The sequence below is a fragment of the Eretmochelys imbricata genome, chromosome 17 (genome assembly GCF_965152235.1).
Source record: "Eretmochelys imbricata isolate rEreImb1 chromosome 17, rEreImb1.hap1, whole genome shotgun sequence".
In the NCBI taxonomy this organism is placed as follows: Eukaryota; Metazoa; Chordata; order Testudines; family Cheloniidae; genus Eretmochelys; species Eretmochelys imbricata.
The window spans coordinates 12,367,393-12,393,722 of NC_135588.1; the positions used below are offsets into that span (position 1 = coordinate 12,367,393).

General features: G+C 39.0%; 1 protein-coding gene across 1 annotated transcript; it reads left to right on the top strand.

Annotated features, from left to right (window-relative positions):
• Positions 1–1,689: 1,689 nt before the first annotated feature.
• On the top strand, positions 1,690–25,903 carry NCBP3 (nuclear cap binding subunit 3). The gene is made up of 13 exons (XM_077836447.1): positions 1,690–1,932; positions 3,017–3,082; positions 5,831–5,936; positions 7,285–7,410; positions 8,966–9,091; positions 12,640–12,713; positions 13,813–13,921; positions 14,754–14,853; positions 15,209–15,315; positions 17,356–17,641; positions 19,574–19,731; positions 21,509–21,673; positions 24,054–25,903. The coding sequence occupies exons 1-13, from the start codon at positions 1,753–1,755 to the stop codon at positions 24,287–24,289; spliced, it is 1,839 nt and encodes a 612-aa protein (XP_077692573.1). The 5' UTR covers positions 1,690–1,752; the 3' UTR covers positions 24,290–25,903.
• Positions 25,904–26,330: the final 427 nt, after the last annotated feature.

Here is a 26,330-nt window from a genome sequence, read left to right on the forward strand (position 1 = left end):
GGTAACACCACTGACCATCCATCATTTCATGGGCTTGTTACCCTTCCAGATTTGATCAGGATGTTTTCCTTTGGGTAATTAGATAGCCATCTATCAGTATCAGCTCTGCACTCCTTTCCCATTTTATCCTGGTGATTCTATGGGTTCACCAGTTGCAGAAATACCTGTCCTTGATCAGCTCCCACACTCGCTCATTGTGTGATTCACTGCGTTTTAAAGGGCTGCAGCTCTCAGGTCCCGCTCTGAGTCATAGTGGCCAGACAAGATAACAAAAAAATGCATTGTGGTGAGTAAAATGTCTCTGGTCTGTTCGAGAGGTCACGGGAACTTCGTTTACTGTCCCACAATAGCCAAATTTTCCATCTTTGAAACACATTGCAGATTGTTCCAAAAAAGACCCCTTTGATCCGGTGCCCTCAGAGTGCTCTTGCTCTCTACATCCCCCTATTTTTAGCTTACTCACAAAACTGACAGTGCAAACTTTAATTATACTCTATCCTTCATCCTACAGCAGTTAGGGAATCTTGTTGCAAGACCTCCCTCTGGTGGACAGTTATAACCCAAGCACTTTCATACAAAAGCACAGGAAAAAGCAAATACAGGGTAAAGCGTCTAGGACAAGGTTGTTGTTTTTCAAAGGTTATTTTAGGATCTAGGCTCCATTTGATCCAAATTTTCAAAGTTCAGGAGTGTCGGGGGGTGGGAGTATTGTTTCCAATTTAGGCCTGACTCTAAAAGTTTGGAGTTGGGAAGCTACCTGACCTGATACCGTTCAATGGGGCTTCATTCTCCAACACGAAGATCTCTTTTGGAAGCTCAGCAAAGTACATCCCATTAGGTGGATATACAGATACATATATACACTAATATATAGATACACTAATATATATGTATACACTATATATAGATACACTAATAAGTATTTGGCAGTCACAAATCCCCACAGATCCCAATAATATTGCAGCTAAAGACAAGCTAAATCAAAACCCTAGACCCAAGATTAACTGCATTAGGAGATGACCATGTTGTGACTGAGTCCCTGGACACTGTAGTTTTTTAGACTCGACCACAGAGTCTTTTCATGGAATTTATTACTTCCTCAGGGATATAAACATGCATTTAAAACAATGCTTCAGATTGGGCAAACGATCCCCATGTTATCCTTCTGAGGCCTACACTTAAAACGTAGGTCAACAGAGCTATGGTGCTCAAAAATTCACACTCCTGAGCACCACAGCTCTGCCAACCTAAGCCCCCGGGGCCGAATGTTGGCACTACGGTATCAGGAGGACGTGACTCGAAGCTCGATCTGATACAAGCGGACAGTGCTGTTGTGATGTGATGTTGCCAGGCCCTCTTGTGCTGTGCCATATCACGCCAGGCCCCCTCGTGCTAGGCTGTGGGGTGCCAGCGGGGTGACAAGCCAGGGGAGGCCCCTGCTCTGGGCCCAGGCTGTAGGGTTTTGTGAGGCGGGCGGAGCCAGGCTCCAAACAGGCAACTGGCCACTCTAGCCTCCTCTCCGAACTCCATGGCCCTGGAGGACTGAGCTGGTCGCGCTCCCTCCCTGTCTCTATGGTATTAAGAGCGCTCTGGCCGGCCAGCTGCCGTCTCTATGGCCCTGCCGGCGGCGCTCTATCCGCCACTCCGTCTCTGTGCTCGTGGAGGCCGGCTCGGCGGCGGCGCGGCGCTCAGTCCATCCGGCGGGCCGCTCTCGCTGGTTGTGTCCTGCGGGCGGGCGAGCCTGGCGGAGCGATGGCGGCCGTGCGGGGCCTGCGGATCTCGGTGAAGGCGGCGGCGGAGGAGGAGGAGCAGCAGCAGCAGCAGCCGCCGCCGCCGCCGCCGCCCCGCGGCCCCGAGCCCGAGCCCATGGAGGTGGAGGAGGGCGAGCTGGAGACCGTCCCCGTGCGGCGCTCGCTGCGGGAGCTGCTCCCGGTGCGGGCGGGCGGGCGAGGAGACAATGGGGGGAGGGGGCAGACAGTGGAGGCGGGAAGCTGCCGGGAGGGGGAGGTTGGGCAGTGGGAGATGGGGCGCACAGAGGGCGAGGCGGTGAATGTGCGGCAGTCCCTCTCCGGGAGGGGGGGCCTGTGTGGGGCGGGGGCCGAGGTAGCGGGGGCGAATCTCTGAGGCCGTGCGCTAGGGAGTAACTCGAGCGAGCTAACACGAGGTAGAACCCTAGTGAGGACGGGCCGCCGTGTCAGCCCTAACAGATCGGGGCGTGGGGGGGGGAGATGCCAGGGGAATGCTGAGGCCTCAAAGCCAGGACGAGATGGTCAATGGCCATTCAGCTAGAGGGTGGAGGAGAAGAAACTGGATTATTGGTGTACAGTCTACATGGGCTAGTGCAATCTGGTGAATTCAGCAGAACTAACTGACGACAAAGAAAAACCCTGGGTTTTTCCCCTCCACGTCACACTTCATTTTTATGACATTAATAAGGTGATTTAACAAAACAAAGGCAGTCATTTTGACTGCGATATTTTGGGAAATGGGACTAGAACCAATGACGCCAAGAGGCTTAAAAGTTACTTTTTTAATATGAAAGTTGAGTTTAATGTTATCTTGTGCTGAAAGGTTGCTTGATAACTTAATATTGGTACGTTGTAACTTTTAGAGAGTCTAATGTCTTAATATGATTATGTTAAACACACACATTTTTCTGTTGGAAGACAGTTATAGCTGCAACCATGGAAGTTAGAGTTGGTAAAGCTGTTTGATTATCACCTCCACTTCCTTCTGTGGCAGAATATATTTCCCCCTGTGATTGTGGATGTATTAGATTTTTAACTACTGCTAAAGATTACTTACACCAAAGGAAGCTGCATGTGTTTTGATCCATTCTGTTGGTACGTAATTCCACTGAGTGTTGTACACATCTGGGTCAAGAACATACTGGAGCTAAGAGTTAGGAGAGAGTAGAAAGGAATGGATTTATTTTAGAGCTGATTACCAGGCGAGATTTTATCAGTCTAATTGGTTTGTTGCATTTGGCCTTCATCACAGTTCTGCTTTTTTTCAGGACACTAGTAGAAGGTATGAAAACAAAGCTGGAAGTTTCATCACAGGAATAGATGTCACCTCCAAGGTAATATTGTGCTGTGGGTCTTTTTCAAGTTTTGTATTACTGTTGTTGGATAGGAAGCATTGTTAGCTGGTCTTCAGGAAATTCAGATAAATGGTCATTTTCAGGTACACTTAGACCAGTGATTGGCTCTTTAATGTGTCTCCTGCGGCTGTTTTGATGTTAAAACACTGTGTGATTTAATTATTAATAGGGCTACAATTATGTCATGGAATCTGTGACTTCCAGAGACCTCTGTGACATTTTCTGTCCCAGGGCTGGACTGCTGTCAGCAGGCAGCCCCAAAGCTTGTAGCTGCTGGGCAGCAGGGAGACCCCGGAGCTCTCTGGAGGGTCCCCTAGAGCTCCCACCTCCCATGGGAGGCAGGAGGCCCCCTGCAGCTGCCCAGCCGCGGGGGTAGGGGGAACCCCCCCAGCAGCCCAGCCGCAGTTGGGGAGAGCAGGGGAATCGCCCCCGTGCGCGCACACCCCAGCAGCCCAGCCGCTGTGGGTGCTGGACCCTCCTCCCTCCCCATTTTGTCAAGGATATTTTTAGTAAAAATCACGGACCGGCTTCCGTGAATTTTTGTTTATTGCCCACAACCTGTCCATGATTTTTACTAAACGTATCTGTGACAAAATATGAGCCTTAATTATTAATCAATCAGGATGCTTTTACTATGTTATTAACCAATTGTAGTTGATAAAATAATAATACTTGATCAGTCATTTTGCTGTGAGAATTGTATATAGTACAATAGTAAATGAAACAATGAATTCACACTACTGGAGCTCTTTTGGGCAATGCTGATCACTAATTTGGCTCCTGGACCACTAATTACTGACTTTAGACACTCTTTTGTAACTGGAGAGCTCTTGTTTTGACATTAGGTTGGTGAAATTTTGATGTCTGTCTCATGTAAATTATTAGAGTCATCAATTCGTAAGTCACAAAATACACAAAAATAAACAATCTCTATGAAAATGCTGAGCCAAACATCTTTTTCTATGATTTTATACTGAAAGATTTATTTGTAGACAAAGTTCTCATACCCCGACAAGAATTTGTAATACTGTTTCTAAATGTTCAGTGCGTTTGCCAAAAAACAAGGAGACTCTCTTGGAATTGCAGTGATGCTACTCTGTAGCGCAAAGCAAAGCCCTTCAGAGTCAGGTCAGCTGAATTTTTCTTATTGTGTGTGTGACAGAGAAGGAAAAACAAGCGTTTGGCAGGAAAATCTAGTTCCATTGTCTTGAGTCTTCAAAGGGCATCATTGTGTGTTTCCACACACTGGGCCTTAAATACATACATTAGCGGCCACTTCAAAACAAGGTTTGATCATTTTGTGGTTCTTTGGAAGCTTAAACTTGGAGCTGGTCTCCCTGACACACTGCAATTTTTAAATAATTGGCATCACTGTATGACAGATCACTGTACGTTGTATCAGGAAATTGAAAATAAAATTTATTGTTCCATGTTCTGTGTTAAGTGTTCGGTGGTATTATTAGGACTTTACATTTTCAGAACATGATAAAATATGAATCTTCACAACAGCACTGTGAGAGATGGTGCATGAGTTTTATTTCCATTTTGCCTAGAGAAAGCTTAGCCAGAGAACTTGTTACTTGCCCAAGAGCACAAATGGAGCTGGTGTTAGAGACGGAAAATCAGCATTCTTGGCTACAAATCTATAACTTCTGTATGTCAGAGACTTGTAGTTCAGGAAGCAATTAAAGTTATAGTATCAGTGAGAAAATCTCCGTCCTTTCTTACATTCCTTAATACAGCTTCAAAATGGCATACATAATTATGGATAAAGATATACAGGGCTGAATAATGAAAATGAGTTGGCTGGGAAATCTAATAAAACTGTGATTAAAAGGTCAAATTTATCTTGTAGTGATATCAGAGAGCAGTTCTTGCTTAAGGATATTTTTATGAGACAAGTTTCATTTTAGTTGATTGAGAGATATTTAAAACACTCTTATTATTTTTTTTAGACTTAGGCATTCTTAATCAGTCACAAGAAAGAAAATTACCATTTCTGGGGGCTTGCATAACATCTTTTGTATTACTGGCGTTTAGAGAATCTGTTGATGGGCTCCCTGGAAATAGTTTGGATTACCAATCCCAGCAAGATTTCTCTATGCAGGATTCCAGTTAGTACTAGTGAAGGGCAAACACAAAGGGATATTCCCACAGGCCACAGTGCAGACACAAAGGGATATTCCCAAGGGCCACAGATCTCCACATTATTTTTTGTAACTGTCTGGAAACTCTGCATGATCTGTGTCTTCTCAATGTGTTTTTCTCTTTTCCTCCAAGTAAACAAGCCAGCCTTCTCAAAATAAAAGATTAGTCTGCCTGGTAGAGGAAACATTTGTTTCAAGTAAAGGTTTGCTGAATTTTGCCTTTGATGTATACTCATTTTAAGGATAAGTTAATATGGTTATCCATCAGAAAGGTTAAGCACGTGTCCAAGGTCACACAGAGTCAGTGACAGACAACACATCATGATTCCCGTTATGCTGTTTGGGCCACAAGACAATAATCCTTTGACTCTTAGTCAAGCTGTGAAAGAGTTTTTAATTTTGTCCTTTTTAACATAATTTTCTTTTTTTGTTGACTCAGCCATGCCTATTGACAACTAATAGAAACTTTGTAATGATTAATTTCTGGCCATTTGTGTTTTATTAAATGTCTGGTATTACTATGAAACTTGTTTGGACCAAAGCACCAATTTCCTCTTCCATTGGACCTTGTTTCTTTCAGGAAGCAATTGAGAAAAAGGAGCAAAGAGCGAAGCGCTTTCATTTTCGAGCTGAAGTGAACCTTTCCCAGAGGAATGTGGCATTAGAGCGAGACATGATGAAGAAAGGTAGGGAAAGTACCATGAGTTTATCAAACTGAACGAAAGGCAGAATCTCTAGATTGCTTCCTTCCCGTTTCCTGCCTTGATGGCCATACTACCTCACTCCCTTCCAGATGCTCCTGAAAAAGCAAGCCTCCGTACAAGTAATATCTTGTATTTTTCACTTTCCTTTTTTTCTGTTCACTTTCCCATTTTAAAAAAAACTTGAAGACAATAAAAAAAAATAAATACAATTAAAATTATTGTGGGAGGATGATGACACTTAAAAGAAACAGAACCATTTTGGGCAGACATCATTTTTTTCCTGACGTGGCAGCAGTATTCACAGCTGCGGGTAGATTGGCTGTCCCAGGCTTTTCTGTCAGTTGACACAGCAGAAGCTGTCGGCACACACACGGTTACAAGGCTCCAGTAGGATGTCCATTCAATATTTAATGAAAGCGATGTTATCAACTTCAAATTCTTTTTTTTTAAGGGTTAAAAGTCGTCTGAAAACCGTTCGGCATCTGCCTCTGAATCCCTTGCCAATTTTTGTGGTTTTACGACCACGTTTTCCCATATTATTTAAAATATTTCTCTTTGTTGCTATGTGAAGAACATACAAAAAAGAAACTAAAGCCCCAGTCATGCAACTGCATTAGTGCAGGTTGGATCCATGTGCATGTTATCCTATTGAAGTTAGTGGTGCTCAGTGTGGTCATAGAGGTCCACCCATGTGGATGCAGTTGCAGGACCTAGGCCCTAACGGTCCTTCTGTGCAGATACATTTGCAGGATCAAGACCTAGGCCATTGATTATACAGAGGAAACTTGAAACTGACTGTACAGATGGTTGTGAAATACATGAAGACACTGAAAACAGAGGAAAAATAATATAATTAATTTTCAGTTATGGATAACCTTATTACTGCTTGTAACAATACTAGGTAAAAAAACTTTCAGAATGGCATGATTTGTTTTTTTTATTTGATCATGTACCTTTAAATTAAGCTGAAGATTTTACATTCTTATTGAAAAGTTAATAACCACTTGCATGCTGTCTTTAAAATTAAATTATAATCAGTGATTGGCAGTAGAATTTCTATAGCAATACATTTTAATATTCCTAATGATTTTATGTTTATAGTATCCAATTTTTATTTTCAACTAGAAAGGTCAAAACATTCTGAAATTATAAGTTAAGTTCCAGACCATTAGACTTGAAGATCATGCCTTTAAATTGGTATAGGATGTACCTGTCTTTAATAAACTATTCTCCATTTTTTAAAAATGATTTTGATTTTTAATTGAACATGTTTCTAAGACATAAAACTCATTTTGTAAAAATGAGCAGTGGTTTTGTTTCTTGTTTACAGCAATCCCTAAAGTGAGGCTGGATACAGTCCACATTTGCGGGGTAGATGAGATGAGTACCCAGGACATCTTTGCCTATTTTAAAGAGTATCCTCCTGCTCATATTGAGTGGCTAGATGACACTTCATGTAAGTAAACTAAGTTTTTAGCCTATAGTTCTTAATATTTTTCATATTCCAGAGCTCTTGGATTCTATTACTAGTTCTGCCACTAGTAGTGGCTTTGTGGCTTTTGGGCAAGTCGCTGACCCTTCTGTGGGTTAGCTTCCCCATCTGTAAACTTACTACCTCAAAGGGGTGTTTGAAAGAACTAGTTAATAAAGAACTGTGAATATCAAAAGCAATATATAGCTAAGTTATTGGTTAGTGAGAAAAATTACCCCAGCTCTAGCAGGTTAGGTTGGCTACACCCTGCTGCAATATAGAATGTTGTGAAAGAGGCTAACGCTGGTGAAAATGACAAGCTGCAGCAGTGTGTCTTAAATTGGTGCAACAGTATTGTAGCATTTTTAAAGGTCCGAGACATACTGAGGTAATGTCCTTGTTCTTCAGAGTGAGAAACAAAGAAAAGGTGTAGTCTTCAAAAATCCAAATGTTGAAGGGCACTTTAGGTATTTGGTTTATATGTAGTTTTTCTTTCTTCAGCCTGCCTTTACATTTAGAATATGAGTGTTTTCCCTTACAGTGAATCTTATCTGTTCAGGCTTCTTAATATAAAACAAGATAAAATTTATTGCTCTGGTTTTTCCAGAATCATTAAACAGCAGAGCAGCATATAACGCTTGTGGCTGTATCTGGACTGAATGCATCTCAATAAAAGGACTTTTGCTCAATACTTATTTTTAAGAAGCACCTCTGAAATCTTCTTTTTCCTGTCTGTCATCATCACATTTCTAACAGCACTATCATCGACCTGACATATGATCAGTTTTACTGCATATAATTTTAATTCTGTCTCTTCTTACAGGCATTGTTCTTATATGTAACAAATCTGCATTGTATTTTCTTCAGTGCATGAGAACCTTGCTAATCCTTGCATCACTAATCTATAAATTTGATAATCCGTACAAAAAACCCTTAACAGTCTCTCCTTTCTTCTCAGCAAAGATTAACAGCAGAGTTCTGCAATGAGGTCTCTAGTTACTTAAACTTAATTATTTTTACAAAATATATTTCAGTCATACTTCTAGAATACTGTCAAGAGTTTTACACAGTGAAACTAAACAACACTCTTCAAAATAAATGAACAGATCATTTTATGAGCCAGTATCCTTGATTTGATCATAGTTGCTCACTAGCATATTCAGAAAGTGCAATACTCTTGAGTGGGTCTTCTAGTTATTGGTACAAATAAATGAGCCCCTATTATTTATGTAGACCATAATCATTTCAGCGTTCTTTTAGTTTTGACCAGAAAATAATGTGGTTTATGGTCTTTGTAGTGCTGTGTGAAAAGAGTTGTCTCTTGCTGATCAAACATGCTAAAGGATTTGTTTTCCCTTTATGAAACACATCTGATAATCTCTCTTCCTACTGGTGCATATAACTTATTATGTGACTGAAGTTTTATACTAGTAATTTGTCTTCTACATAAAGGACTGTAAGATAAAGGATATAATCTTAAGAGCCTGTGTGGAAAATTTCAGCTAACTAGAACTATTTTTGTGTGGGTTTTTTGTTTTAGGTAATGTGGTCTGGCTTGATGAAGTGACAGCAACACGAGCTCTTATAAATATGAGCTCTATGCCTGATCAGGATAAACTCAAAAACAGAGAAAACGAGGAGAAAGCAACTGAAAAAAACAAGAAAGGTAGATGCACAGAAGATACAGGTCATGCAGTGAAAAATCTGCATTCTTTAAAATATATTTTCTTGGCTTGGGTGCTGCATAATTTGAGTTACTGAAGGAGGTTCTGTCATGTAGTTTCAGGTAATGGTATTCTGCCACTTTAAAAAAGGCTTTCATCTTGGAAACCTTTTGAAGGAGCTGCTTCCTAAAAGGTGGGTTGGAGAGATACCAAAATCAGTAATGAGGTCTGTACTGAACAGTCTAAACATAAGGACAAATTCAGAGGCGTTGTGAGTAGTGGGGAAAGTTACACAGTACTTGTAACTCACAAGCTGAGTGGGTGGAAGGGTGGGGTGGTAACAATGAGAAACAAACAAGTGGGTGTAAGAAGGTGCTTTATCTTCTTAAACCCTCCCGTTGGTTGTTTTTTCTTGTTACTACACCGTCCTTTCTGCAAATGACATTGATTTACCAATGTGTAACTTCCATCACTATTTATATTATCTCTGAATTTGACCCTGTTAAAACCTGACCCAGTACCCCACTGGGTGTTCACAAATCTATTGCAAATGGACCCAATTGCTGGGTCCCATGTGCTTCCAAGCCAACTGCGTCTGGCTAGAGTCTAGCCACTGTTTCTAGCTTTGAGACCCTAGGGCACATTCCTAGGCTCTGACCTCTTGTCTAATGCCCTTCCTTGGGATGTGGGATGCTGCCATCCAGGACTTTGAAATCAGTGTCAGAGACCTCCTGAATCCCGCAGTCACATACACTCCCCAGAGTTCCACCTGGGCTGTGAGCACTCTGGGCTTGTAGCTTTACCCCGTTGGGGACAGCATGGCAGGAAAGCAAGTAACACAGGAATTGTTTAACCACAGTGACCTTATTCTTAAAACATTTGAGTTAGATCTTTGAAAACAAAAATCCTGAGACCTAGTATGAGCTCACCCCTTGTGTGAGTCTAAGGTTTTATCAAAAAGAAAAGGAGTACTTGTGGCATCTTAGAGACTAACCAATTTATTTGAGCATAGTGGTTAGTCTCTAAGGTGCCACAAGTACTCCTTTTCTTTTTGTGAATACAGACTAACACGGCTGTTACTCTGAAACCTAAGGTTTTATCAGTATTTTAAGCTGGACAGAGTCCGTCCTGTGCGTGTCTCTGCGTGTACTAGTCTCTCTCTCTTCTCTCCCCCCCTCTCCCCCCGCCAGACCTTCAATGTAGCCAGTGGTCACTCTCCCCACGCCCCCCCACCCCGCTCAGCAGAACCTTGCCCTTAAATAGGGTTTCTTCTCTGAGCCATGTGCTCAGATTGAAATGCTAGTGACCCCTCAGTCATGCTTGCCCCTTCCCCACTGCAGGAGCCTGTGTAGAAAACCCATTGTTCCATGGGGATGGGCCAGTAGTGGAAAGGCAATCAAAATTGTTAACCCCAGATTTCAGTCTTGATGGCTCTTAGTGTTAGTCCTTTAAGGAGTCTTTGTGCATGTCCAGGCTTGTGCAGTCACAGTGTCCAACATTTTCACACATAGAACAAGATAATGTTCATAATTTGACTCGGACATATTCCACTCTGTCACAGTGCCCATAGTCTCCTTTTCCAGTCAGAGCATACTGCCAGGGAAGTTGTATAAACTGAAGCGGCTAAGGTGTACCTTCAAATTGTGATAACCGTGGAATCTACTTGCTGACAACATCCCCTTCATCATAACCCCATTATACTTCCACAGACAGGAATTTGTGGCTTTATTACTTTGACTATATCCAACTGTTTCGCTGCTAGGTGATGTGTTAACTTCCTGTGATGTGGTTCAAACCAAGATATTGAATTCCACATTATCAACCAATAGTGACAATGCAGTTCATAAAAACATTTGGTTTAACTGAGACACTAAATTTTGCTGAGGTATGAGTTGCATGAACAAAATCCAGATTACCAATCTTCACTTTCTGTACGTTATGCACTAGTAGAAGCCATCATATGTAGTTTGTTTTCACAACTCTGTTATGCTTCCAGATGCCTTCATAGCAGATTTCTCCTTGCAGCTTTCCACTCCAACTCAGGGGCTTTCTAGCAACCCCCTTCCTGCCTTGGGAAAACTAAGTCTATACAAAAATAGGTATTGTGAGGAAGATAAGAGTGCTTTTTATACCATTTTACCAGCCTCCTTTATACTATGTCTTATTTCTTTGTACTGAAAACTTTTTTGTGCAGTTTTAAAACACAACATAACGTTTGATTTCTGGCAAATACCAAGATGCTACAAAATGTAACTTTCTTAAAATACATCTTGTGTTATTTTTGGAGACTAGGGAAAGACCTTATTTATATTGAGGACATATATTTTCACATTGATCCTGTCAGGTACAAAGTAATTATTATGTATATCAACAGTAGTAAAATATGTATTGATCTAAACTCCCACATACATTTCTGCATCTGGAAAAGCAGGATACTGGGCGAAGTTCAGACTTCTTCAGTTGGGAAGAATTTATGAAGTAAATTAAGGTATGAGGAATCTGATAAATCCAAACGATTAGGGAGGCTTTGGCTCAGATATATTCCTTTTTTAAAATAATTTTGGAATTTTGTCATTAAAAACCCTTGCAGTAATTAAAGATCCTGGGGCCCTTTTTGTAAGAGGCGGGATGCTAGCCCTGATAACTTGGCCAAATTCCACCGCAGTAATTACATTCTGCTGTCTGAATATCCTCCAGGGTTTCATTTGGGTTCAGTATTCCTTGGTTCCTGCCCATAACTTTTGTGTAGTTGCTGTGTGCTGTAACCAGCTGTTGTATGCACCCTGACAGTTGCTGCATTTAGTTGCTAGGTGAAGAATCTCTATATTTCCTTACTAAACAGGGCTGCTGAGACGCTTACCCAGTGTTGGTAAAGTGCTTTGAGATATCTGAGCGAGAGGCACCGTTAAAGGACTGTTAAGTTGTCTTTCAGAAATATTTGAAACAAGATTCTGCTGACAATATAAACAAAATCTTTTTCTTATCCCCAAAAAATAAACTGAAAATATCTGCCATCAACTAGTAATGCACAGTGTATACAGCCAATAGACTAGTGTAATCAGTTATTACTGGTTAAAAGGTTGCTTCCAAAATTACTTACGTTAGATTCTTGAAATGAAATGACTCATAATTTTTTAGCTGCAGAGATTATCTCCGTAACTTTCTAACTATTGAACATTAACTCAAATATTTTTAAGTGGCAGCTAAATTAAGGCATTTAATGACCTCTCTGCTATTGATAAACTGAAACACAGTGTGTCTTCTTATATTAACAGAGAATTAAACTGGTAATCCATCCCTACTGCTTCAACCACGTACATTAATAGAGAGCGCCAGCATGAAGGAAGCTCTCTGATTAGTTACAGTTATCTTGTGTACACACCTGTTTAAAGTTTTTGCAGACGTTTACTATCTTAATTATTCTCCAGGCTACACAGGAACAATTGATAATTTACTCCAGTTTGATTTCGGAAAATATAAGGAAATGAAAACCAAATGCTGGCGACATCATAAAATCAGGAAGAATATCCTAAAATTTGTTTATCCTTAGACCAACAGGAGGAAAGCTCGGATGATGAGACCGAGGAAGGAGAGGTTGAGGATGACAATCCAAGTGATGTTGAGGTCAGTACAGAAAGAAAAACATTAACATGAGAGATTCAGTTTTGGGTAGTGAGCTCGTTCCGATATTCTACTCCTAATGCAAAAATATTATACAGAATCTAGACTATTGTATCATAAATTAAATTGCTAAATCAGATTTAGTACGTATGAAAACATTTAAGGCAAGGGGAAGTCAAGAGACTTTGTCAGTGGGGATATCAGCCTAGGATGGCTTTGTGAAAGTGGGTTTTTAGGAGAGGGAGGGCATTTGGCATGTGAGAAGTTTGAAGCTGCTCCGCCCAAGTGAGGACAGTATGACAGCAGGTATGGAAAAGACTGGAAGGAGGAGATAAGGGGAGTAATTAGGAGGAAGGATGAAGAGGAGTCAAGCTATTCGGTTTTGGCAAACTGTACATAAAGGTATGCATCAGGGGAGTGTATCTATTTAAGTCATACACTTATTTGTTTCACTCTTACAACAGTAGCACATCTGGAATAATGCTGCTTTTCAAAAGAAACGAGCTGAAATATTTCTAGAGGTGCAAGAAATTTTTAAAAAGCCTTTTATTTTAAGATGACCTGCTTAATAGAATACTGTCAGGTCAGTATAGGCCCAAATTTCAGTTTGTGTAAAACAAATTTAATATTAATAAATTTAATGGAAACTTTTCTAAACATTTTTGTGTGTTTTTGCAGTCCAGACATTGCAGCGTTGTGCTAGTGTGTGACAAGCTGATAAACAGGCTAGAAACTGACTGTAAGCAAAAATAAAACTGACTAGTTGCCTTTCATTGTCCAGGTTTAATGCAACATAGATGGAGTCAGAAGTAGTGGAAAGTAAATTAGATGTTAAAAAGCTTAGTTTTAGTAACTTAGGGTTTTAATAAGACAGGGAGGGAAATCTTTTTGTTTTAAAAAAAAAATTAATTTTAACCTGCCAGTGTTCCTTTAATAAATCAATCTGTTAAAGAAGTGAAAAACCGCTGAGTTCACAAATCTGCTGGAAAGCTCCTAACACAAAAATAAACTTTCTAGTAAATCATTTGTTAGCTTTACTGTTGAATGTAATCTGTGCTGAAAAACATTTTATTTTTGTATCTAAAATATTTTGTTTCCAAAGTTGGATGCGCTCTCCCAGGTAGAGGAAGATTCTCTCCTACGTAATGATCTTCGCCCAGCCAACAAGCTGGCTAAAGGAAACAAACTGTTCATGAGATTTGCTACTAAAGGTAAAAGACCCGCTGCACAGGCACTATACAGTGTTTGAAGGTGACTGATGACTAAATGACGTCTTTACAACACAGATAAAAATAAAATTATTAAAGTGTTATATTGTTTGTCTAGCATTATATGTTAAGATCTCATAGTACTTATGTGTATTTTTAATGTGCGAAGAACGTATATGTAGAACTTTATTCTGGGTGAAGTTCAGCCTGATGCAAAGATTCAGCAAAAGATCTATCTACCACTTCAGTTCCACTGAAGCCCACAAAATAGGCTCTGCGTAAGGGTGAATTTTGCCTTTTCTGAGCATCAAGAATTATTTGCCATTCTTATGGTGTTGGAATTCTTTATGTGGTGTTGGTGGAAGCTGTTACTGGCTACAGTCATGTCAATAGATAATATTAATGCATTTAAGGTAAACAAACTCAAGTCCCGACTTTTTTCCAATTTGACTATGTCCTTTTTCATACAGTTCTGACAGGGACATGTCTAAGTAGATAGTCTCCACATTCCAGGTCTTAAAGTGATACATAATACAACAGGAAGGTGATAAATGGAAACTCCTATCTCCATGGAATGAAATTAGTGGAAGCCAGTGTCATTTTTACTGTTAGTTTTATTTCAGAGGAATTATCAGCAAGCATTGTAATCCATTTTGTTCCTAGTAAGTACACAGATCTTTTACTCACATGAAGGAGATTGGATATTTTATAGCTCAACAATAGTTGAGACTGCCTATTACTATATATGCTTCATATCTTTGATTGGGCACTCTTTATTTTTGCTCCAGTGTGGTTAGGGAAAAAGTATTCCTTTAACTTAATTACACATTTTCAGATGATAAAAAAGAGCTTGGAGCTGCAAGAAGAAGTCAATACTACATGAAATATGGCAACCCTAATTATGGTGGCATGAAAGGAATTCTTAGCAACTCTTGGTGAGTACATGATAAAGGGAAGTAGAACCTTGCATGTGTCCAGCCATGCTTACAAGGCTATTTACTTTGTGAGTGTCATCCCTCAAAGTTCTGTAGACTTGGGAGTGGGGAGCATTGATTTGTATTTTAGCAAAGTTGACCTGTTGACTTTATATTTATAAAAATTTTAATTCAAAATTAACTAGTGCTTATAGTTGAGATATTGATACTGGGCAAAATAGATCCATAGAGTAAATGCGTTCAACTGCCATTGAAGTCAATGGAAATTACAGCTGTTACTCCGAGGCTGAATTTACCTCACTTTCTTTTGGCCTTTTACGTGGCAGAAATGCGTTTGCTTTTGTTGGCATTCCAGGAAACGAAGATATCATTCACGTCGAATCCATCGTGATGTGATAAAGAAAAGGACACTCATTGGGGATGATGTTGGGTTGACACCTCCTTATAAACACCGGCATTCAGGTAATTAATGACAGTACTGGGAACATATATAGTGCTTTACATCTTCAAACCAGTTGCGTTGCAGCTGTTGTGAAACTGCAGAATGAAATAAAATATAGGTCTTTGTGCTTCACAGGTCTGCCTTTTCTGTCCACTCCGCCTCATTAAATAATTAACCAAAGCAGAGTTTAGTCCAGGAGAAAATGGTGGTTGCCACATGCTAGTTTTGGGTGGAGGCATTTCTAATAGTTAAAACATGGAGTTGAGTCAAGATACTAGGGTTCTTAGCCTTGCTTAGCCACTGATTTACTTGTTACATGACCTCGTTTTTCCTATCTGTCTAGCCACTTTATATGACTCATAGTATACGAACAAATCATTCTTACAATACCTCTGTATGACAGGACAACATTACTCCCACTTTGCAGGTGAGGAACTGAGGCACAGAAATGAAGTCAGTTGTCCAAGATCCCTTAGGAAATCTGTGACAAAGATAGGACTCAAGTCCAGATGTTGGTCCAGTGCTTTAAACACTGTTCTTAACCTTTACTTGATAACTATTTTTCAAGGATGTTGTGAGAAATCAGAGTGGCAGAGTCCTTGTGAAAGGTGCTATGCAAATGCAAAATATAACCTAAGCATCAATATACATAATGTAAATTCTAAAATAATACATTTCATTAAATAAAAGCATCTTTCAAGTAAAGCAATAATTGAAATACTTATTAATGGAATACCTGCCAAAATATAATTCTTACTGTCTTTGGGTTTGTCAGCTTGACATAGATTATGCATAATTAATTTGATAAATAGAACAGTGTCAGATAAGTGAAAGAGTTCTATGCTTTTTCCCCAGCACTTAGATTTCGTCCTATGGTTTTGCAAGCAACCGTTCAGATACAAAACATCAAATCACTTAGCTAGCTTAATTCAGTAGGTACTTCATTTTACTTGATGGTTTTCTTTTAGAGATTTAGGAAATGGGGCCTGGAACATAAAAGACAAAAATCTCTAATGGTTTGTTTACACTTCATCTTAAACTGTCATATTTGCCATTTCAACTCTTGTCTTACAGTACATGACAAAAATAAAGTAGTTGGGTGGTGTATATTCCAGGGGCATATAGTCCAGAAAACCCTATCAATGAGCTTCTAATTGGTATTTTAGCCTTTACAGTGGTCACGTGATTTATGGGTGTGTGTATTAGGGAGATAATATGGGAAGAAATATGTAAAGTGCTAAGGAAAAGCTGTACAGGAGGCTGCATGTCTGACTGCTTTGTAAAAAAAGAGACTGATACAAATGCATTCAATACATTTTCTAGAATATATTCCTGTATATGTCCATGAATATGAAGTCACATGAAGATTGGAAGAGGGTGCTGAAACTGTGCACAATCATCCATTTAACTGTGTATGATTAACACTGTTTTACTTGATGGGGCGGTGTTTGCCTCCTGTTGCATCTGACACAAGATTAAAACACTGTTTTATTTCTGAGTATGTGTTATAGATTTAGAACTTGGGCAATACATGATGCACTTTTTCTGTTGCCCAGTGCTGAATATGGGATCCGGGAGAAATCTTTCTCTCTTTCACCAGCAGTGATCACCTTAAGGCACTATACAAGCATTAGAATTAATTATCTTTATTTTAGCAGATATCACTTCATATTGATCATACCCTTATTCAGACATTTTTAAAAATCCAGCTTTCCTTCTGAGACAGTGAATGGTACAGATTATGGCATGTTTTATAGCAGTTTTATTTTTTCCTGTATTTACTTGCCATTTTTTCTAGATCTTGATTTTTAATTAACTTTATGAAAAAGAGACAAGATAGGTGAGATAATATTTTTTATTGGACCAACTTTTGCTGATGAAAGAGACAAGCTTTTGAGCTCCACAGGTCTCTTCTTCAGGTCTTAAAGTTGGTCCAGTGGAAGAGATCACCTGACCCATCTTGTGTGTTGTATCCTGGGGCCAATATGAATTCAAAAAACCTGCAAATATTTATGAAAAAGATAAGCTGCAATCTCTCAGAAGTAATTGTTGTGCTTCAGGCCTAGTGAATGTTCCTGAGGAGCCTATTGAGGAAGAAGAGGAGGAGGAGGAAGATGAGGATATGGATGAGGATGACAGGGTTGTGGTAGAGTACCGGGATGAACTACAAGCTTTCAAACAGTCTCGAGATCGCAGTGCAGCAAGACGATCAAGTGCCAGTGCGTCTGATTCTGACGAAATGGACTATGACCTTGAACTGAAAATGATATCCACTCCATCTCCCAAAAAGAGCATGAAAATGACAATGTATGCTGATGAGGTGGAATCTCAATTGAAAACTATTAGGTAAAAATTTTAATTTGTTGCATTTTATTACTTAAAAACCCCAGTCACAAAGTGTTGCATTATATTATATTTATATTTATTTTGATTTGGTTAAAATTATTTTTTTAAAGCTTGAAAGCTATTGAAAATAATTAATGTAATCACTTACATGAATTGACAAAGTCAACTGACCTGCTCTTTTAAATTTAAAAAAAAAAAAGTACAATAACTGTTCAGGATCTCAACTCATTAACTTAAGTGTTTTGAGTCACCCTTTAATGGTTAAAACCCATGTAGTACAGGCGTTTGATCCTGCGCATATGTACGTAGTAATTTTATGTATCTGAGTTATCCTGTTGCATTCAGTGGGGCTACTCAAGTTTAAATTTACTCATGTGCACAAGTGTCTGCAAGACTGGGACTGTAATTTTTTAAGTATATACTGATAATGTAAAATCTGTGAAATAACTGTTTATTAAATAGTAAATATAAAAGAATTGTCCAAAAACATGTTCAATAGCTACTTACTTTTCTGTGCCCTGAACAATATTAACATCTTGTATATTAAGATCATTCCAGTTAGACCATGTATTTCAAAAGAAATGACTCAGTAGTATACATGAAGATCTTAACAACAATTGCAGTATTCTGCTTTGACTTGTTACAATACGGAGCCCTTCTGAAGCTACTATAGCATATCTCAATGTGCAGTATATTTAATGCTGAAAATCCTTAGCACTGAGTAACAACTCTCCTTGAAAACTTATCCCATTTGACTCTTGTTAAGATCAATCACTTGTCATTTCAGTGGCAGAGCTGTAATGACTTAAATGAAGTGGCAGCATCAGCATGCCCTCTTTAGCTCTGACATGATTTAGTGGAAGATATTTAAGAGAAGAAATACAGAAAACTCACTGAAATTGACCCTTAATCCAAACGTAAAATTGTTAAATAAATATTCCCTTGCAATGTTTGTAATCTGACATTGCAGCATTGTGTTAATGCATGAGAATCTGATTAAAATAAATAGAACTGACTGGTGTGTTTCCATTTCTGAATCTAGGAGAAATGTGCATAAAACTGACACCAACCACAAACCAACAACAACCCTTTAATGGTAAAAAGTAAAAGTAGGTTTTAATATTTTCAGTATTAATAATCTAATAAAAATCTGCATGTCCTGTAAATAATATGATAGAACATGATGGAACCATTATAACGTGAATTAAATCAGTCTAGTAATTCTGAGACTGTTCATTTACTCTGAATTACTTTGACCGCAGTGGAACAGCTGTGTTGACATTAACCTGGTGTATTTCTGTTTGAAACAGATACTGATTGAGCTTGTTCACATCACTATTTTTAGTTTTCAGAGTACCTCATAGTGGTCAGAATAGTGCTGATCACACTTATTACTAGAGACTGTAGCAGATATCTTTAAAGAATATACATTTTCTCTGTAGCGAAAGGGATTGCAAACTCTGTACTATCATAGCCTACAAATGTATCCCTTATCTGCATTATCCCTGAGAGGTAAGATGTTTACAAGCAGCCCCTGTGCACATTGCTTATAGTCTTGAGTAACAAACGATGATGAACCTAAACTTAGAGAAGCATTGGTACTCTCTCTATTGTTGTTTTGACAAGATATGCTTAAATTTTGGTTTAAAACTGGAAAAACATTGCTACCTATTTTTTACAGGATATGCAGCATATAATGCTCTGAACATATTGATAATTGGTTTGAAGAAGAGCTAAGACTGATTCTGGAATGCAGACCTTTTTTTTAAGTGGTAGATTTTGTGTTTTCTCCCCCATTTCTTAATAGGGGAAATCTTGATATCACTAACTTCCAAAATGTGTTTACGCACAGGGGGCCTTCCTGAAGACTCTGTTGGGCTTCATTCATGGGAATTTATTTGCTGATTAGAAATACATTATGTCTTTATTTAGGAACTCTATGAGAGCGGATAGTATAGCATCCAGTAATGTCAAAAACCGGATTGGCAGCAAAGGGTCGTCAGAAAAAGTTGCAGATGTAAGACTACTGTTAGAGGAAAAACGTCAGAATAACACAGGGCAGCGTCAGCCAGTCAGCACTACAAAATCAGGTAATGGAAAACTAATGTAACACATTTTTAAATGGGTATGTTCAGTACTGAAATTTATAAACTTGTAGGAATTATGTTCAACTGTTGGTTCTGCAGATATGCAATTCCATATTCTCTCACATGTTTCACACCTCATAAGGAATATAAAGAATCTTACGTTACCAGGCTTTGACAGTTCATGTATTAGTGGAATTGCAGGTGGCTTGTATTCAGATATTAGGAGCTTGTGGAGATAAATGTATAATGCCTACTTTGTTTTTTATCTGATGAACGAACTACTCTCTTATGCAGAGGGCAGATTACGGACATAAGAAAATTAGGGACAAAACTGGGGCTTGCTACAGGGAAAAATGAATAGTTGGATGGAGATGAAGAGTTTACTCTTGCCTGAATTACTTTGTTTATATCCGTTCTACCCACATTTCTTTGTATTTGTCTTTTTAGGTTGCTGGCTCTCTAAGGCAGAGATTCTGTATTTCTGTGCGAAAATACCTAGCACGTTGTGGGGCTAACATGATACAAATAACAAATGTGAATTGCTTTGAATGTCTTGAATGAGAGATCCTGTTTAAGAGCAGAATATTTAGGTTGCTTCTGACTGGCAGGTTTTGAGTTTTAATCTTAGTTGATTGGTCCTTTTTTTTATTATTTTTTTAAACTTGAGCATGTGTAACTTCCGTTACTCTCTTATGTGCGTAATGCCTAGAGGTTACTCTTGTCACTTGGAAGGAATACTTTCTTTGTATAAAGTTTACTAAATGATCCAGTTGTTTAATACCTTTCTCTAATCTTTCATGTCCTTCAGATTGACAGCTTTCTAAATATCTCTTCCTGTTCCATTTGCTTTCATGTTTTTTTCTGAGTCCTATGGCAGAAGCAGGGATCCAAATCTTAGGGCACGTCTACGCTTACAGGAGATCAGCAGCGAGTGTGGATTTTAGTGGGTCTGCTGAAGACACGCTAAATCGATGGGAGAGCACTCTCCCATCGATTTGTGCACTCTGCCTCCCTGAGAAGCATAAGGGAAGTAAACGGGAGACGCTCTCCCCTCGACACAGTGTAGTGTAGCCACCGCAGTAAGTGGATCTAACTATGTAGACTTCAGTTACGTTATTCATGTAACTGAAGTTGCATAACGTAGATCGATTTAGCGCGGTAGAGTAGACCAGCCCTTACAGTTTTCAATATGGTATGGTTCACGTCATGGGTTAAGTATCTTTACAATAAGATTCTTTTGCTCTGATTTTCAGTTCTGCTCTCAAAGTTAGAGGACACAATACTGTAGTTTTAAAGCAGATTTTTAATGTATTCTAAAAAGTAATTAATGAAGGAGTCATACTTTTCATATAAACTGCCTCACGCTGGACAGAGACCCTTTTCTCTTGCTTCAGTATTTATATTCCTAAAATAGAAATGTAATCCAAAACAAAGATAGCTTTTGGCGATCTTTAGAACAGTTGTTACTTTTTAATCTTTGGGACAAAGCCCAGCCGCTTGAGCATAAACATCCCAAAAGGGGTGCCTTGCAAAGATGCCGTGTGACAAATCTGTCATAGAAATAATTCAAGCCTGGATTAACTGTAATATAGGAATTCAGAATATTTCAAAGACAGTGAGCTATGTTAAGATTTAATGAAAAGACTTCAGAAAAAACAGCCATAGATAACCTCTCTAATTCCAAATTCTGCAAATGGATAAAGGACATGGGATCAGCTGGAAGAGTTAAAAATGTAGTACATGATTATTCAGTTTAATCACTGTGACATGTTATTTCCAGATGTACGGCAGAGACTAGGAAAGAGACCTCACTCTCCAGAAGTCAAGCCCCCAAGTAGCTCCTCCACCCCTCGTCGAGAATCGGTATCAGATGTACATAGCCGGTTAGGGATACCCAAACAAGATGTGAAAGGCCTGTACTCTGACACCAGAGAGAAGAAAGCAGGTTTGTTTTACAGAGAGAAAATGTGACTTTACTTTAGGGGTGCATATGTAGCTTGTAACTACAGATGACAATGATGTCTTGATGCTTTTAGTGACATTTGACTAGAAAATAACCGAAGGATATTAACTTAGAAACAGAATATTATTCCTAAACATTAAAGCTTTCCCATTCATGTGGATAAAATTCTAGACTTTATAATTTTGCATAGAGATTGCATCTCATGAGCTTTATTACAAAATCCTCATGTGAATAACTTGTAATAGCTAAAGCAGTTTTTGTAATGAAGATCACAAATGTTGGCTTATTCCCTTTAAGATACTTTACTGCTTTGATTCTAGGGAACAAGAGGAACCTCAAATGAAAACCTGGAGGAATAATATTCTGGTGACTGAAGTTAGAAATCAAGTAGTGAATGTTGGTGGAATGTTTTGAAATTGTAAAGCAGTATATTAATGGTTATTAGAAGTCACAAGTGCCAAATTCTGCCCTGAGAGATGTATGCAATTCCCATAAAAGATAATGGGACTTATGCACGTTTTTGAGGGCAGAATTTGGTTGACATGTCTTCAAAATCTGGTCTTGGAGAATATCATAGAATGATGGCTGAATTATCATCAGGGCTTTGGAGCGGAGCCTGGAGCCGGAGCTCGGAGCAGTGGAGCTGCAGGTTTTTGCCTAGAGCTGGAGCGGAGCCGGAGCACAGCTCCAAAGCCCTGATTATTATATAATTTATTGCATTTAATTTCTACTTGTCTCTCAAAATATAGACTAAAGGAACTTTTAAGACAGATTTTCCCTGAATGTTATTTTCTATCCTCAGTGCTGAACTTTTCCTGATTTTTATTTTTTATTCTTTTGCTCAGCTTGTCTGAACAGAGCAGTTGTTAAAGATATCTCAAACTCTGAGGTGTAATAATGTGCTAATAAAAAGTGCAAAACTATAGTAACCAAGGAATTTGCATTTCAAACTGTTCATTAGCGTTCCTCACCTTTACTCATTTCGATTGTGAATTGCAATTCAATTATTTATGTTCGCTGTCGTTCTCTTTAAAGTGTGGCTCTACTTTCAGAAGAGACTTCGTGGAAATAGTTTGATACAGTTCTGTAATTTTCTTAGTGAAGCTAGGTCACATTTTCTCAGTTTACAGAAAGAAAGCTTTTCTTGGTGACAGCCCTGAAAACTTAACCTGGGAATTGTACGGTCTTTTTTTCATACTTGTAAATCACCAGTAATAAAGCGTCTATAGGCCACATAGAGGCTGCATAGATATAAGGGAAGTATTAGGGGAAGACTGTATTTGCTTTTGATGATGCATTTGAATCCTGCTCTCTTACAAAATCTGTGTGTAGACCAGGTCTATCAATATAACTGTGTTGTTAAGGGGTGTGTGGGGTTTTTTTGTTGTTGTTTTTTTTTTTTTTAAACCAATGTACATTTACTAGTACAGCTCCTAGCATGGACACAACATAAAGGTGTCTTCTGTGGGTTGCTATTCCCATACTGGAAGGAGAATAAGTTATATCTCAGTACAAAGCACCTTTATACTGATATAACTGCCCACATTGGGTGGTTGCACCAGTTTAACTATACTCGTATAGTTAAAGTGGTACCACTTTCTAGTGTAGACAAAGCCTTATTCAAAGATGTGTGATTCTACAGTTCTAACAGAAGTAAAATTAGTTAAAATGTACTATCACTCAGGCTACAATTTAATCATGGGTATTTTTAGCAAAAGTCATGGATAGGTCATGGGCAAGAAACAAAAAATCATGGTCCGTGACCTGTCCAATATCCCTGATTGAATCTTGGAGGGGAGGAATCTGGGGGCCTGCACCACCAGCTGCTGCTCTGGCCACCGTGGGGAAGGAAGCCCCGGAGGGCCAGCTGCTGCTCCGGCCACCCTGGGACCGCTGCTCATGCAGTCTCTGGGGCCAGCTGCACCGGCCGCTGCTCGGGTGGTCCCGAGGACCAGCTCCCTGGGGCCATCAGAGCAGCAGCCGGCTGCAGGGCTCCTCCAGCAGCTGGCTCTGGAGTCAGCCACACTGTCTGCTGCAGAAATCACAGAATCTATGACTTCCACGACCTTTGTGAGAAACACAGAGCCCTAACTATCACTGCTATAAGCAAGGATTGCTCTGGATACATACAGTAGCAGAACTGAATAAAAGCGCCATTTTACATAGTTACTTTTAAGAGTAGACCCCCACTTTAAAATATATTAAATTCTACTTAAAAAAATGTTCAGAACATTAAGGTTGCATAGTTGAAGTGTTCAAAATTTAGGAAATGCAATGGTTAAAATTGAAAGTTTTTCCAGTGTTTTTCATTAGTATCCATTTCTGTGTTTTTCAAACATGTTGTTGTTTTTATTCCAATTAGGTAATTTATGGACCCGCTTAGGATCAGCACCTAAGACACAAGAAAAGACTCCAGATAAATCAGAAAACTCAGTAACATCTCCAGAGGAGGATGATTCAGAGCTCCAGCGGGCATGGGGTGCTCTAATAAAAGAAAAAGAACAATCTCGCCAGAAGAAAAGCCGATTAGATAACTTGCCATCTCTACAAATTGAAATTAGCCGGGAGAGTAGTTCTGGGTCAGATACTGAATCATGATGCCCTTTAGACCCTGATCCTCAGGATTTGAACTCTGCAGCATGGCAAGATTTCCATTGCCCAAAGGCTGAACATTATGGAAGCGTGGCAGGACTCTGATTGAGGTTCCAGGAGCCTCTCCATTCTGTTTACACAGAAGTAAAGACCTGTATACCACTTGACATTTAAAGCAATCAATCACATTTGTCTTCAGTATGTGTGGCCCTGTGTTGTGTAGGGCATTGTCATATACATTTATTACAGCAAACCTGTAGTTATTGCAAAACCATTTTTTCCCCAAGCTTCAAACTTTAAAGAAGGGGCAGAACTACTCCTGGATTTTGTAGAAGACTTTTTGTTCTTAATCTTTTTAACATGGAGTCTTTTAAGAAAATGTTTTACACAGTTCATCCAAAGAACAGGGAACTTCAGAATAATCACTATTGCCTTGCCCTTATAGCTGTTACCAGCACCTTTATTCTCCTCATGGGGTAATAACAATGATGCTTCCTGGGTGGGCAGCCAGTAAAGGGTAAAGCTTATAAAGGGATTGCTGTCTCCCACTCCTCCAAAATACTGAATGTAAATCTAAACTACACCTCCTAGTACAGTAAGACTTCAAAATAACATCAGAGCAGCACCACTATACTAGTCTCAGAAAGGATTCTGCTTCATTCGTTTTGGTGATAACTTTTTGCTTTAAGTGAAGATTGACAAGTTCAAGACTGCAGAGTTGGATTGTTGACAGAATTGTGCAAATTTCCTGAGATGATTAATTTTTTGGAGTTTAAATGTTGAAACAATTTTAAAAAATTATTTCAATATAGCTGTATTATGTTTGAAGAAATCTAACAATTTAAAAGCTTAAAATAATTTTTATATTTGTGAAAATTCTGTTGGCTACAGTGAAAGCTTATAGTGGTGTTTTCATATGTGCTGTTAAAAGAGAAAAGGAAAATATAGGATCAGTGTTTCATGTCAATATTTTTTGAATGTCCTAATTGTATAGTACATGTGGACGTGCACATGGCTGATGAGTTACATTCACTTCACTTTCCTTACCCTTGTCCTCTTCCTTAGTAGGTAAAAAGGTTAATGAATGTGTAACTGGATTTTTTTTAATTGTGGCATTTATTTTGATTGCCCACAACTCCGGGAAAAGGAATAATGTATATCACATTCTGGTAAATAGAACATGTAGCAAAATATTACCTGCCAAGATTTGACAGCCTGCAAATCTGTTTGCATTGTATCTAATTCATAGGTTCTGTTAGCTCAAAATGTCAGTGTCCCTTTCCCTTCTTCCTTTTTAACATACATTTTCTTCCCTTTTCTAATTTTTTCATACTATATTGAAATAGGTTTGGGGTTTTGCAAAAGCAAGGAATCTGCAGTTAACCTCCATTATGTCTGTGTGTCTGTATAAGAATAGCAGTGTATAAAACTGAAGATAAGCTACAGTGACTAAATACAACAGGGTAAGCTGGGGACTGACTGGGCTTCTAGCCTTAACTATTTCCTTGCTTTTGTGACATTCACCCTTTTTTATATATTTAATATTGAATATTGTCTGGTAAACATGGCTGCCTAAAATACTGTTCATGACAAGAGTAAATGACTGCAATATCACTGTAATGGATTATTTTGATGTGTACTTTCATTTAATATATTTCCCCTTATAAAGCTTTAAAACAGAATCATATCTAACAATACATTTGACACCTTATCAATATAAGATCCTGATAAAAGTTCCCTTAACTGCTGTGTTTCTGTCAGTAAATTACTTGGGTTGTATTGCTGGCTTGACTCCCATACCACATCTTACTCTTTCTGGAAGTAGAGATGGTGTAGGCCCCCGATCACGTAAGATGCACTGCTCTGGAGCCCTTGCAGGTTTCTGCCTAGGCCGAGTAACTAACTGGGCCTTTAATCTGCTTTTAGTGTTGCTGATGGGCATGTCTGCTGTGTCTTCCTTCTCAGCCAGAAAGTGGCTATGCCTTTCACGCATTTCACAGTAGGAGGGTCCAATATCTTTAAAATCTTTAGGACTGAGTCCTCATAG

Coding starts and splice junctions, on each gene's coding strand:
- NCBP3 (XM_077836447.1), top strand. CDS start 1,753: ATGGCGGCCGTGCGGGGCCTGCGGATCTCGGTGAAGGCGGCGGCGGAG. Junction 1,933..3,016: donor CGCTGCGGGAGCTGCTCCCG/GTGCGGGCGGGC, acceptor GCTTTTTTTCAG/GACACTAGTAGAAGGTATGA. Junction 14,854..15,208: donor GGAATTCTTAGCAACTCTTG/GTGAGTACATGA, acceptor TTGGCATTCCAG/GAAACGAAGATATCATTCAC.